Source organism: Chironomus tepperi, unplaced genomic scaffold (assembly GCF_022539635.2).
Source record: "Chironomus tepperi strain 1889 unplaced genomic scaffold, CSIRO-AGI_Ctep_v1 contig_34, whole genome shotgun sequence".
NCBI classification, from domain to species: domain Eukaryota; kingdom Metazoa; phylum Arthropoda; class Insecta; order Diptera; family Chironomidae; genus Chironomus; species Chironomus tepperi.
Window position 1 is genome coordinate 1695046 of NW_027226156.1, and position 15561 is coordinate 1710606.

Here is a 15561-nt window from a genome sequence, read left to right on the forward strand (position 1 = left end):
ACACAGTAGCTATATAAATCAGAGACATTGACAACTCCATTCGATGTAAAGTCAAAGTCAGGAATAAATGGTCAAACTTGATTGTCGATTATTTGGAATCAATTCATTAAGAGGATTGGTATAAAATGCATTAGATTAATAAAGGAAGTGATCACTTTTGATTAATTAAGGTAATTTTTATTAGAATTAGAGGTTGAATCATTTTTAATTGGACTTCATTGCGTCCATGCCCACAATTCGTAATGGGAAACATCGACTTTTTGACCCTTAACCCTCTTCCATAGCAAATAGTCTAGGCGCAAGTGAAGTCCAAACTCTCAAATCTCCTGTCAATTCTGGTTTGATGCGTTACAAAGCCTCAATCTACTCACCATTGCTCTCTATGCCCTTAAGAGCATTATTTAGTCAGTTAACAGCCCCAAAGCATAACCACACAATGAGCTCGTGTGGCTAACAGAGCCATATTCAAGTGAGAAATGGCAGGAAAGGGTACGCTGTCCCAAGTCAAACCCCATCCTTTCTCTGAAAAAGAACCCTTCAAGCTACAAAACCCATTAAATCATCAACACCACAACTTCAAACATCCACAGTCCCAACATTCACCCTCCGCACCTTCATATTCCTCCGTTGTCTCCAAAAGTACCAAAACCTTTCAATACGTCCAACTTTATGCCAATTAATGCTTGTCTTCTGCCGCTTATTTGCCATTGACGTTGTCCAATATCGCATTAATCGCCATGATAAGTGACGTAAAAAGTCATGATACACAATTTCAAGGATCAATGTAACAAAAGAAATACCAATTCCTCGAAATAATGAATAAAATAAAGCCGACAGCTTATCAAATCCCAAAATATCAAAAATATCTCTGTGCTGTTCAGCTTCCGATTTTTGGTAATTTGGTCCGAAAATTTTCATTTTTACCATTGTTTCCCAAATGTCAGGCAGACCAGCCTCAATTGAGTAGCTGATGAGTTCATCAATTTTCTCTTTAAATGGATTTTGAGGTCCATAACTGACTTGAGTTGATGACAGGATCGATGGAAATGGATATTCAAAAAAATGCTGATTTGGAGTCGCCATAATCTTGACAAATTCACATTGTCCAATTACGGCCATTTTTTGTCGATCAAATGTGTCAAAATTGAAGTTTCGTTCATCAAACAGGATGATTCGATCTGCTGATTTTGTGGCTTGATATGTTGGATCCTGTATTGTCATAAATTCATCCATGATGGCATCAATTGCAACTTTTGAGCCTTCTTGAGCACCAAATATTTTGTATGTTTCTTCCATACTTAATTCATTGTAGGAATAGGCTAAGGAAGTTCCAATATTCAATTGATTTATGATTGTGGCAAATACAGACATGAGCATCATTAATTGTATCAATATCTTCAGCACCAAACGATTACCATGCCTGAAATGAGAACCTTGACCTGTGTAAGCAACCATAATCTTAAATACAATCACATCTGCTGTCTCGACAGCTCCACGTCCTTCATATAACCTCCAAATTATAAAAATAGTTACATAAGTGATTATTGAGCAGATAGCGACACTAAAGTCTGTACTTTGTAAAGCTATGGCATTTATGACTGCTATTTTGTCAAATTTTGGTAATAGCATGCAAAATTTGTTCCTATTATACAGCACTGCTGAAATTGGTAATCTCCGAACTGACAACTTTCCGTCCAATATAAAGTCAAACTTTTCATGACCAAAAGTTTCTGCTTCCTTTACTCGAATTATCTTGGTGCTTGCATTCTGTGTCTCTGCGAATGTACGGAACATGAGTGATGCTCGTCGAACGATTCTGTTGTGTCTGCTTGTGATTTCATAGGAACTAAAGTCAATAGCAACTTTATACATGAAGCCATTAAGGTCTTTTAACTTGTCTGGGAAGATTTGGTCAAAAAGTCGCGATTTTTGAAGTTTTTCGACAGTTTTGACTTCACCGTTGAATGTTTCAGGTCTTTGGACAACAACTGAGTCAGTTCCTTCAGAAAATATTGCAAAATTTTGAATTCCATTTAAATTGAGATATTTTTGGACATTCTGTGGATTCAACCTTATTGCATCTGATGTGACAATGATGAGTTTGGATAAATGATTTGCAGACAGGATTGAGGACATTCCTTGTTTTGGCTTTGGTGTGGCTATATCGAAATTCAAGCTTGCCACATTCAATTGATCGCCCAGAATGACAACAATTTGAGCCTTCACATCGACTTTACCTTCAACTTGCCTCAAATCAATCAAAATTGTGGAAATTTCCATCGGCGTGCATCGCATTACGTCATTGACCATCGACTGTTCGAGTTTATTTTCAGTCGTTACAAATGCCAAAGTATTCATGCTTGAGTCTTCATGTTTTGCACTTTTAATGACATTGCAGATGAATTTTGGTAGTTTTGATGAGTTCTGGGAAGTTAAATTTTTATAATTGTAAGGAATATGGCAGTGTGATTTGTAAATTAGCGACAAAAAGGTAAGAAGCTTCAATGCTTCCATTTTGTGCTGGATGTAAGTTGAATTTACATTCATGCAAAACTGATATTTCAATTCTATTAATTGAAATCGGCACTTAAGTCTTTATCTGATCTTTATACCATTAATTGCCAGTGAGTTCAATCAAATTCATTCATTTAAGGCACATCCATTATAACCGGTGCTGAAAAAGTGGTTTCAGTGGTAGACCAAAAACAATATATAATGTGAATATTATAAAAATTTTATTTTTCCGTCAAATAAATCATTTTGAACCTTAAAAATAGCTAAACGGTGGCAAAGCAGTTCCTTCCTCATTCTCATTATCCTCATCATTCTGCTCCTGAGGTGCTCTCTTGTAATATGGTGCCAATGTCTTCTCATACTCATCAGGATGTGCCTTACGTTCATGCATCTTCCAATTACCTTCAGCGCGAAATTCACGTCCACATCCAGGCACGCGACATTTAAATAAAAATTCACGGGTATGTCGTACAGCCACGTGCTCATTAAGCTTCGTTTCCTTATAAAATGCTTTGTCACAATAATTACATTTAAAGTTTTTGCAATTTTCATGGAGAATTTTCATATGCGAATATAGTGAGCCATAACTCTTGAGGTACTTCCCACAGATCTTGCAAGTCACACCACCCATTGCATGCTTCCGCTTATGGATGTGCATACGTGTCTTCATAATCCAATGATCACAAATCTCACATTGAACTTTTTCAATTTCAACATCCGAATGTCGTTGTGTCATGTGATTCTTTAAATGTCCAGCACGTACAACAGCTGAACAAATATGACAGACACTTCTGGATGGCTTGTTAGGATTGTGGTAGACGGAAAAGTGAACTTGAAGGAGTTTTAAATTTTTATATTTGGACTTTTTGCATATATAGCATTCAAATTGTCGGATGTCCTCCTCGTGGACCAGCAAGTGCTTTTTTAGTGCACCTTGACTTTTCAACGTTCGTCCACAAATGTTACATATAAATTCCTGATATTTATTTTTGTGAATTTTATCGATGTGAACTTTTAAAATTTTATCAGTTTTGTACTGTTTGTGACATTCTGAACATTCGTGGATGACTGAGGCATCGTGTGAGTCCAAATGATCCAAAAGTGTCAATCGACGGTAAAATTTACGTCCGCAACATCTCAAAAAGACTTCTGTGCCGGCATGAAAACGTCTGAAATGCTTTCCAAGCTTAAAGAATGTTGGGAAGTCAGCACCGCACAGCTCACACTTGATTTCCATAAATTGACGGACACGCTCATCTCCTTCTGGTGTATTTTTCGTTTTTGGCGGTTGTGGATCGGATTTTTCTAATTTTTTATTAATTTTTTTCGGAATTTTGTACTCAACACCGTCAATTGTGACAAAATCTTTGCCTGACTCGAGCATTTCGGTCGTAACTTGAGATCTTTTTAGGTATCGGACATAATTTTTTGATTTTTTTGACTTTTCGGGTGCTTCAAAATCGGATTCTAGCTTTTCAACATCATCTTCCCGCCAAAATTCAGAATCATCCATCTCCCACTCGAAATCGTCATCCTGCTTTGTCTTGGACCTGACTGGCTCGCCGACAAATTCTGGCTCGACTTTAATTTGTTCTAGTTCATATTTTAATTGCTTGTATTCAATTTGTGGCTCATCATTAGCAAGGGCTGAAATGTTGAAGTTGTCAGGCTCTTCGTCAGCTTCTGTTTTGACTGAATTTTCAAGATTGAATGTCTGATTTTGATTGATTTTGGCTAAAAGTTCATAGAAGGCTTTGAATGTTCTGAAGCATGTTGTGCATGTGACTCGATTTGATGTTGGATTTGAGAGAAATGTCTGGAAATTAAAAGAATGGATTAGTTTAGTGGGAAGGATGAACCCCGAGCAGCCAAATAGCACAAGTCGTTAATTGATCCAAAATCCAACGAAATTCCGACATCAAGTTAGATCAAATGTATTGCCCTTTTCGGGATATTTCGCCATAAAAATTGATAGAAGTCAGCTGTCATGGAGTCTGCAGAACATCGCCACATCTTGTCATTTCTACGGCGACGTGGCGAAGAGTTAGCGACTCCGTTGTGCTGATTGGAACTAATTAACAAAATATGTGGTGCAGTGGCTCAAAATCGACAAATTCTCGAGATCAAATGGCATATTGATAAGGTAGAAACGTAATAGAGGGAAAATCCCAGATTTTGTTACAATCCCGAATATCATCTAGGAACCTTTTAAACCTCAACACTTCTCGACTTACATCAGAATATGGAATTTGCTGTCGAATCGCCTCTTCTAACGTTATTGTTGCACTGATGAACTCAGATAACTTCACCAATTTATTTTCTCGAGTTCCACCAAGGCATAATATGCATGTAATCATGATTGAGCTGGTTTAGTGATTCAGTGGTGAATGTGTAAGGATGAATCTTGTTTATGAGCTCAATTTTCATTCAAATTGTTCAATTATTTGGACATAAAACTTGACATTTTTGGATACAACTTGAATTGCTTAATATTTTCACAAAATTCGCACTTATTCGGAAGATTTGTCAATTTTGCAAGTAATCCAGAGCCTTATCTAGTCAATTATAAGCACATTTGCATGCTAAATTGCAATTTAGTTCAATTCCTTATTAATTCTCTTATTAAAAATTGCTTTATTTTGAAGATTTTACCAAAACTATAGAACAATAATTTGTAAACAAAACAGCCAAGGGGCTCGAAACTTTGAAATCTTTGGAAATCCCACTGTACCTACCTGATTGTTTGTTTATAAATAATTGTATTTACTATTTTATCTCAATATTACAATTAATTAAGGTAAATAGCTAAGTAGCATCACTTAAGGATATTGTGACTCATCAAGCATCGTCAATAGCATTCAATACAAATCAAATTGAGCTCATCAAATACCAAAAACCCAGGAAATCAACAAAAACCATCCAAAATACCACAAAAATGCTAAATTCCTGGAGTCAACTAAACACAAACTCAAATGGCGAAGAAGCTGATGTCAATGAGTCAGATGAATCAACTGCAAACGAGCTAGGACAGCTAAATTACAAGACACAGTATCAGCAATTAAAGAGGAAGTTGAAATTTTTGATATTTGTAAGTAAAATTGGATAATTTTTGGATTAGTTTAGAGCATAGTCAGCATAATTCTGTGAAAGGCACATCCAATGAAGTCTAGAGATCCAAAAGAAAGCGGAGACGGAATCCTTTGAGTCCGGACTCCCAAAAGACAGTGGAGCCTGACTCCATGGAGTCCAGACTTTTTGAACTTTTGTAAAAGTCCGGAACTCTAGTTTAGAGTAGAAAGATTGAGTAATGATGTCGGTTGACTGGATCAGGTTGAGGGTAGTCGACCCATCGTCTAGGTATGAGCTAGACATTTGTGGAATTTGCCATGAATTGTCAAGTTTGTAGCTAGTCATACGGTAGAGAAATTGCACAACCTGGTTCAATTAAGACTAGTACAGTCACTGACTTTGCTAAACCCTAACAGACATTGAGGATGACCTAGATTCATATCCCGTCGGCATGAGAGCGACATCAATGTCTGTTTGGAAAGCTAGATCAGAGTTCGATTGGGAGGAAATTGGGTGCCTCTTTTCTACATTCAGCTTTATCATTAAAACCATCTAAATCTAATTTTTTGCAATATTTTCTCCATCCAGGAAAATGAATTTTTCCAAGAAAATCTCCGTCAGAACCAGGAACGCCTGCTAAAAATCACCAGAGATAAGAATTTCCTCATTGATCGTCTCCTCAAGTATGAAAAACCCCTCGAATCAACAAGCGACGAAGAATCCTCATCTGAGGAGGAACCACCAAAGCGCAAAGCAGCCGATAAATCCATGAACGTCAGTGGACTAAACATAAAAAGACGCAAAGTCATGGCAATTGATAAATCGGAAGTTAGTTCAAATATTGACGATAAAGAAGCAATGATTGAGAAATTGCAGGCACGTGAATCACTGGAAAATGAAATGATGGCATCGACATTCTCGACGGTACCGCAGGAGCTGTTCTCGAATGAGCCGAGTTTGGATTCGACATATGGGGAAATGTAGGGATGATAAGGAACTGATGAATAATAAAATTAGAATTTTTTGAAATTAAATTTGAATTTCATTTGGATATCCTGGCTACACCTCTACCTGTTGATCACATACGTATCAATTTTTGAATCATAACGTCATTGGACAAGTTTTTGAGGATATAAAAGTTGTTTGCTTTGCTTGCTAATTTATTTGTTGACTCTCTTTGTGCTTTTCTACTCGTCAGTTGTCTGCATCATCGTGATATGCAAGAATTTTAATTGTTTTTTCGAGACAGGTTGATTAGGAGATAAGTTGATGCAGGTTGCTGTAGAAATTTCTCGTGGAATGAAGCACATGTGAAGGAAAGAGAGTTGGAAGATGCTGGGTTTTGACGATTATTAATCTAACTTCCGTTGGTGAGCACTTCCGCAGGTGAAGGCATTCTGAGGATGGCTCCTGAGGGCTTTTTGCCAATATCTGCCAGAAAAAGGGACATCACTGGAAGGTGGATTGGTAAGAGATAAGAAAATGGGCGCCTATTCGTGGCTGACATCGACAAAAGCTCAGTTTGCCACAAGGCGGCCAATATTTGCACATGTAGCCACCTCTTTGTGGCTGATATCAGCAAAAGCCAAGTAAAGACTACAAGCACAAGCCGACCACCTGCGGAAGAGTCAATTAATGGAAATGATCACTTCCTGGTGACTGATATCGACGTAAGCTCCTAAGAAGTCAACTGCAGAAGGCAACCACCTGTGGATAGAGTCATCGGTGATTTGATGTGACCTGAGAAAGTCGGAATTCCGCAGGATATTATATATTGTATCTATACGCATGCCAAACTCTCGTGTTATAAATAAATCAATACAATTAGAGATTTTGGAGATTATTGAACTTACTTTTCTAATTTTACACTTCAAAACCTGAATTCAAACCTGTTTATGTGCAGTATAACATCCATTTGAATGCAGATTAGTATGATGACGACATTCCAGCTTGTCACAATGACGTGCTGTTTTGTTTCAAGAAACTCAAGAAGAAGGAGGAAGTTTAATTGATCCTAACCTCCCGCTACCTAAATGTACGTGCTCAGACGTGAAAAGCAAATATTGCAAAAATAAGAAAGATTGATTAACACTTTATGAGTGAATCCACTTAACACATCACACGAGATTTTAATTTAAATTGTCTGAAATTAATTCTAATTGACATTCAAGTGGACATTCAAGAATAGTCTGTAAGTCTTCTAATTTATCGATAGATATTATCTTCTATATTTTATGATAATAAAATTCTCTGAAATTCCCAAGAACCCAAAAATCGACAACAATTTCTTCGGAATCGATGGGAAACAACAAGTATGTAAAAATCAACATAAAGCTTGCCGTTTTGCACGTTTTACAAAAAATTTACATTAATTAATAATCTGGTTGATTTTCATTGACACATTTCTAACTTATCTCAGCTCAGATGTTGTGTCGACTTATGTGCGTGTAGCATATTACGCTAATTTAGAGGAATTGCTTAATTTTTTGCTGAATTTTCATAAATAGTTTAACAATAAAATTAATTAATGAAAAATATTTCCCAACATTTTCTGCTCTATCAAGGCACTTAAATCTTGATCAATACAAATAATGATAATTTTCATCATCATAGCGATGATCAGGGGTGTATTCAGGTTTGGGGGTATAGAGGTGAACTGAACCCAGCCACATAGCCCCTCATCTCTCAAATTTTTCAAATTTTCATGAATTTTCTGATACAAAATGCATTAAAATTTAAGCAAATTTCAAGTAGCACCTCCTGCTTCTCCCCTACATCCTCAAACTAAGCTACTGATAATGCATCATGCATCACCCATTCATCATCCATCATCCAAAACCCAACATTGTAAACACACAATTTCATCTAAATTCTCTAACAAAAAAGGCACGTAAGACGAAAAAAAATTTAAAATTCAAAACCGGCTCCAACAAGCGGACACACGTGTAATAAGCCACTAATGCAGTGGCGACACAAACTATTAATGAAATTTTTAACAGATGTTCCGTTTCTGCTCTCATCTTTACGTGCATTGATTTTAGCGTATTCAGATATTATGACATTTTGAGACTAATAATTGAATGAAGGAAGCTTAACAGTCAGTTGACAAAGCTTGTTTAAAAAGAAGACATTTGGCGTGATTTAGGAGATGATTGATTTTGCTTTAGGGGTCGATCATTTGTTAGGGAACGGGAATAAATTGACTTTTTAGGCCTTCAAACCTTAGCAAATTCTCAACTGTTACTCCATATTCCCAAATAGCAATATATAATGAAGGAATGACTCTTCAGCAGAAGTAGATAGTATATGTGTACCATGGGGAACTCAGAGTAAGGTACAAGCTAGTGTAGTAGGAAATTTGTTGAAAATATTGAAACTAGAGTTATCAACACTCAGGTTTGGTTGCTTACCTACCCCAACAGGCAAAGGGTATGCTTTCATGATGCAGAAAGAACACTATGGTCAATATGGTACCTAGAAGCGGTCTCTTTGCATGCTAGGGCTATTCATTTGCAAGTTGTTAACTGTTTACCGGTTGTTCGGATGATTATGTTGGCCTTCATGGGTCAGAGAGGGGGAGGAGGGCTGACACCATGAATTTAAGTCTCTCAGTCCTCAAGTCTCTCCGTCTTCAAGTTTCCCAGTTTGAAAATTTAAGAATTAGGTCCAAAAATGGGAATGCGGTAAGAAAAGAGCAGTGGATGTTAAGAGGGATGCAGGAAGCGATACACTAACCTGCATAGTGTCAAAATCCCTCAATACACCCCTGCCAAGATGGTCCATCCAACAAAAAATTACCCAAAAAACAAGTTGTTGTTCTTAAAAGTTTAAGAAAAATAAACAAAATAATTTAAATTATCCAGAAAATTTGTTATTTATAAAATAATTAATCAATACCCTGCCTTCAAAGTAGCCATCATTCAACAAAATAAAAAATCACAAGTTCATTATGGTAATTTATTAAAACACAAAAATCAGCTACGAAATACATAAAATATTTGTAAAAATTTTATTGCATGACAGTTTCGTTTCGTATCAATATTCAGACCTGTTGCTTCAGTTTCTTTGGAGCAGTCGTTGTGATAAGTTAAGGAACAATTTTTAAGCTGTCATAATTCGGATAAATTGAATAAAAAAGTGAAAATAATTTAAGTTTTAAAAAATAAATCCATAAAAACTTAATTTTGGAATAAAATAATTAAATATTTAAAATAATAATGGTGAGCTCTAATGGACACACTAAGGTGAGCAAAGTTCACAACAAATTTATATTGCATTAATTGCATTGTTGAAAAATTCTGCGTGCTGTTACAAAAATTAGAAGAAAAATACGTCAATGAGAAAAGTGCTAAATAAGTGCAATCACATGTGATATAATGAAAAATCACTCTGCGTTTGGGGGGCATGTTTGTGAATTATGTGATGTGAAAAATTGAGTTTTTGGCATAGCTGGAAGTTGACACATATCGGCTTGACTCCATATAAATCCCAGTCGACTTCTAGCTTTGGTCCCCTAACTGCTCTCACCGTAATGTTTTGTTAGACAATTGTGAACCAAAATTTAGACTCTGTGACCAAATTGTATCCCATACCCTCTTATCCCCCTCATTATTTGCTTCCTTACTTGTACCATGTACCGAATTGGAGCCTAGGTTACTACAACAAACCTTCCATCTGACTCTGATTGCTGGCCTTAATGATAAGGCATGCACAAATTTTCTGTTTAGACACCTAATTGACACTCTTGCATTAATGCCCTATGTTGGGTTTCCAATACCGTAATTTCTGGGGATCGAGATTTGGACCCTGGATTTAATTCCCTAATATGTTCCCTGCTATGTTGCTTTTAGTACACCAGTGCGCCTTTTGACTTGTGGAATCCAACCAAGGGCAATGAAACAAGTTTGTTATTCCATTCCATTAACGGGTTTGCATCGTTTATCCTCTTAGAGCATAGGTGAGCAGCCTGTGTGCTGGAGCGCATTATTGTTTGTTGAGGATTAAAGTGCGGATCGTACAGTCCAAAGATATTCCAATGTCGATACCGTGTCGACTGAGCAATGACTATGATATCTGCCGTCTGTAAATTCGGTACAGGCTTACCTGACAAATTCCACAAAAGTTACGTCATTACCAACCATTCCCCGTTTGAATTCTTAGCAATTGAAATTTGATATGTATTGACCGATTATTGACGAATTGTGTCAAGAATTTTTAACATTTATTGGCTGATATTAACTATTCATCAATAAATCATTAATGTCTTTACTGCAAATTTTTTTTTTTGGAACGACTCTATTAAAAAATACCAAAAGTCATCTTAAATGCAGTCAAACGGATATGCTAATTAATTCCTCATATTTTTTACTGTCGGTCAATAAATCTGATTAGATTGAGTCTGTCTGGATTATTTTTAAAAAATGCCAAATATGATTTGTGGATTCATGAGGCGTTGCACCTTAGAATCTATTAAAATAATTCAGAAGTGACATTTGGAGACTTAATCCAAAGATATTGTGGAATTATGTAGACTTTGATTATTGTGGAGTATATTGACTCCAGTGTGCATACAGGGGAAGGACACTCACTTTTTTGGGTATTAGCAAACGGTAGACAACGATAGAGCCAACTTCAGGCGTCAATTGAGATAGGTCATGGATCATGATCTGTATGTCCAGAAAATTAAGTAAGCAATGTTACTCAATTTTGAAATGGCATTAGTTGACCCAATGTTAGTTGACGTTGGTCTTACATGCCAAAATTCCTAAATTCAATCCATCGAAGCAGACATCCAACCGCACTCGTTATTAATCGATTCATTTTACATTTTGTCTCTAAAATCCGTGTTAATTTAAATATATTATGCGATCTTGTTTTGGATCTTGTTACTATTCGAGAAAATTCTTGTTGACATTTAGACTAGCTTGTTCTATGACCCATCAGTGCGCTGTGGTGTACAGTATAGACAACACTTGGTTAGAATGTCTGTCAGCTGACTGGTGGGTATTGGACCTCAGTTACAATATTCTTGTCTATTGACCATTTACTCGACCACTGTCACTGACCAAAATCACCTAAATATGCATCGATTCCTCAAATTCCACCACAACACTTAGTCACATCCAACAACATCACATTCCCTCAAAATAAAAACATTTACTGTCTTTATAAAAATTATCATAAAATTGGACAATGTTAAAAAAGCATTAACGATGCTGAAAAATCTCATAAATGGAACTGATTCACAAGATTATAAAAGCTACGGAATTAATTATCATAAATTAAGCACATCTTCTCGTAACAAGATTATCAAGTTTTATTTTTAAGCCATTGCACCTTTCTTAACCGAAAAAAAACAGGAAAATTAACAAATCTTAAGGTTTTCAAGGTTAATTGATGACTTTTCTGCTTTATGCTTCACACATTTAGCTCAGCAATGGAGACTCGAAGCCAACAAAGGAGGAAAAGCCTTATAAAATGGAGATAGTATGGAGAAATGTGATCATTTTCATTGTGCTGCATTACTTCTTTTACAAAGCAATTGTGAACTGGGACAAGAAGCTCTTTGCTATGCGTTAGTGACTGCATGTTATGGATGTCCTTAATGAAAATTAATAAATTTTTTGTGTCTTATTTTGCAGAGTTTACTTATGGATTTATAGCATCATTTGGAATTCCTGTGGGTCAGTATTCATCTTAGTGACTGTCTGTCTGACTGTCTGTCTGACTGTCTGTGTCTGACTGTCTGTGTGACTGTCTGTCTGACTGTCTGTGCTGACTGTCTGACTGTCTGTGCTGACTGTCTGTGCTGACTGTCTGTCTGACTGTCTGTGTCTGACTGTCTGTCTGACTGTCTGTCTGACTGTCTGTGTCTGACTGTCTGTGCTGATTGACTAAATCTTGTCATATCCACAACATACTCAAATATTCCATCAATTTTCAGGTGCACATCGATATTGGGCACATAGAAGCTTCAAGGCAAACTACGCATTCCAAGTATTAATGATGATCTTCCAAACAATTTGCATACAAAATGACATCATTGAGTGGGTTCGTGATCATCGAGTTCATCATAAATTCAGTGACACTGACGCAGATCCATCAAACTCAAAGCGTGGCTTCTTCTTCTCACATATGGGATGGTTGATGTGCAAGAAGCATCCTGATGTGAGGAAGTATGGTGCAAAGGTTGACATGAGTGATCTTGAGTCAGATCCATTGTTGCTGTTCCAAAGAAAGTGAGTAAAAGGAAGTAAATTGATGAATATTTTTATAGTAATTTTGTGACTCATTTAAGGTACTACCTACCAATGGTCCTCATCTTGGCAGTCATTATACCAATTTATGTGACATGGAGATTGTTGTCATATCCATTTTTACAGTCATTCTACATGAATACATTCAGATATGTCTTATCACTGCACATCACATGGTGCACAAACTCAGTCGCACATGTCGGAAGTTGGAAGCCTTACGATAAGACAATTGCAGCATCAGATTCACGCATTAATGGAACCTTAACATTTGGTGAAGGCTGGCATAACTTCCATCATACATTCCCATGGGATTATAAAGTGTCTGAGAAGCCATTATACAGGCACAATTTTGGAATGATGTTTATTGACTTTTTTGCATGGCTTGGATGGGTGACGGATTTGAAAATTGCGTCTGAAGACTTGATCAGGAAGAGAGTTTTGAGGACGGGCGATGGAAGTCATCCATTTGCTATTGAGGAAGCTAAGAAGCAGTTGTTGAATGAGGATTATTGTAATAATAACATTAAAATGGATGGAAATGGAGATATTCCAGAGTCTGAGGTGTTTTGGGGAATTGGTAAGCATGCTTGGTTCTTGAAGATTCTCGGAAGTTCCAAATTTATTTTGAACTAATTTTTACAGGCGACAAAGACATTCCAAAAGAAGAAATCGACGGCATAACAACATTATGCAAGAAATATGATTCATGATCAGATGCTACAAAATAAAATATACATTTATAAGTCAAAAAAATCCATCCAGTTTTTGGACATATGCCTTAATATGCAACACATCAATAACATAAACAAAACCTGATTTAGCTACAACCTTGACAGTGAAAGGCTTTTTCATTTTTGGTTATTCAATTTATCACATTTTGTTTTTATTTAAATGTCGCTGACACAAAATGGGGGGACTGTACGGATGTTACGTAACGCGGGAATTTTGACATTTTGAATTCTCCCCATTTCCCCTTTGTAATGAAAATCTCCAAGAATTGCTCAAATTCTTACAAAATCTCATTGCGTTACGTAACATCCGCACAGCCCCCAACCAACGGATGTTAATAAATTTATTCAAAAACGTGTTGGATAGATGTAGCAAGTCAATAGCATATTTTATAAATTATTTTTTGATGATTAATATATTTGGTGTTAAACAGAAGTGAAACCTAAGGAAGTATTTGGATGTAGAATTTGGTGATCAGTAGATTATTATACAACTTAATAAACGCCAACTTATAGACATTTTTTTTTTTTGTAAATTTTTACAATAAAATTAGATTTGATTTAAATAAAGTTAATATTTAAAATTGTGAATTATTGGATGCTTAATTAGTTACTTAATTCGGTGGTTGTATAGGTCAAGTGTCGTCCATGGCGTCCCTCGGTTGGCGATTGAAGCTGGTTCTATTGCTGGCTACAGCTTGCCAATTACCAATACCAAGTGTGATATTAATAAGAATTTTAGGTTCGGATATTCTAATAGACATTTTGGAGTCGATTTCGTGGGTAGAGACATAGATATAGGGACGGTATATGTGAAAATAACGTAAGTATTGCACCATATCAGATGTACCACTTTACCGTACCGTTCCATGGCTTATCGTAATACGTCTTACCATCGATGGTGAAATAGGCTATTGATCTCGAAGTCGACCTTAATTTTGTATAGAAAAGTTTACTTAATGCCATATAAAATCCGCTTTGTCTTCGAAATCTGCCAAAATGTGAGCATAGTGAGTCATCATTCTAGTGTCATTCTAGTCAGGACTCCAGAAAATCCAGGGATTGAAATCCAGCAAAAATCAGCAATTAATACTCCAGTTTTCCAACCCCTCATGCAGTAATTGCGACTAAAGTATCAATCCCTACACTGGATGTTCAATTATTCATTATTATTCATCAATTATCTCAATTCTAAAGCACATTAATCCACAAAAGCATCAAAAGTCTCAAAATATTCAACGAATATCACATGTCATATGTGTCCCACAAAGTCTGAGAATTTATGAACGTATGAATAAAAGATTTGGTATTTTAAATATGAGTCCTAGTTTTTGTGGATAATATCTAGTCGGATAGATACGACGTGCATTTGTTTGCATAACAACAAAACATTTCATAATGTTTGCAAATTTATTCAAACAAAACAAAAATGTTTAAAGTCAAATCTGATTTTTTTTGAGAGATGTTACCCGGTCGACTAAGGGTCTTCATTTGGGGAGTCACAGGAAATTTGGGAATCAGACTACTCAGTTCACACCTCCCACTTCCCATTAACATGCGTCGGATATGCGTCTGGGTTTGCGTCTGGGTATGCGTCTGGGTTTGCGTCTGGGTATGCGTCTGGGTATGCGTCTGGATATGGTCGGGGTATGCGTCTGGGTATGTGTCTGGATATGCGTCTGAATATGCGTCTGGATATGCGTCCGGTATGCGTCTGGGTATGCATCTGGATATGCGTCGGGTATGCGTCTGGGTATGCGTCGGGTATGCGTCGCTGTTGGCGAGATGTTAGCGAAGTGTATCCCAAGAAACCAGCCCCTTGGATACGCTCCTGATAGAAATGGTACATTTGGCTTGCGAATCAACTCATCCTCGTAAATTTGTGTCACTCGGATTCACAACTTTCACTTAAACAACAATTCATTCAGAAGATTCGGTTATGCAAAAACATAAAAAATAGTCATAAAGTCTTTGTCACGTCTCATCCATAGTTT

At 36.5% G+C, this 15561-nt stretch overlaps 2 protein-coding genes across 2 annotated transcripts; both read left to right on the forward strand.

Annotated features, from left to right (window-relative positions):
- The first annotated feature begins 5225 nt into the window (after positions 1-5225).
- On the forward strand, positions 5226-7431 carry LOC139096872 (INO80 complex subunit E). Its single transcript, XM_070648631.1, has 2 exons — positions 5226-5602; positions 6172-7431. The coding sequence occupies exons 1-2, from the start codon at positions 5450-5452 to the stop codon at positions 6565-6567; spliced, it is 549 nt and encodes a 182-aa protein (XP_070504732.1). The 5' UTR covers positions 5226-5449; the 3' UTR covers positions 6568-7431.
- A 2069-nt stretch (positions 7432-9500) lies between these two features.
- LOC139096816 (delta(9)-fatty-acid desaturase fat-7-like) lies at positions 9501-14158 on the forward strand. Its single transcript, XM_070648576.1, has 6 exons — positions 9501-9827; positions 12013-12157; positions 12225-12266; positions 12527-12821; positions 12881-13416; positions 13482-14158. Exons 1-6 carry the CDS (start codon positions 9801-9803, stop codon positions 13547-13549), a joined length of 1113 nt encoding a protein of 370 aa, XP_070504677.1. The 5' UTR covers positions 9501-9800; the 3' UTR covers positions 13550-14158.
- The last annotated feature ends 1403 nt before the right edge of the window (positions 14159-15561 follow it).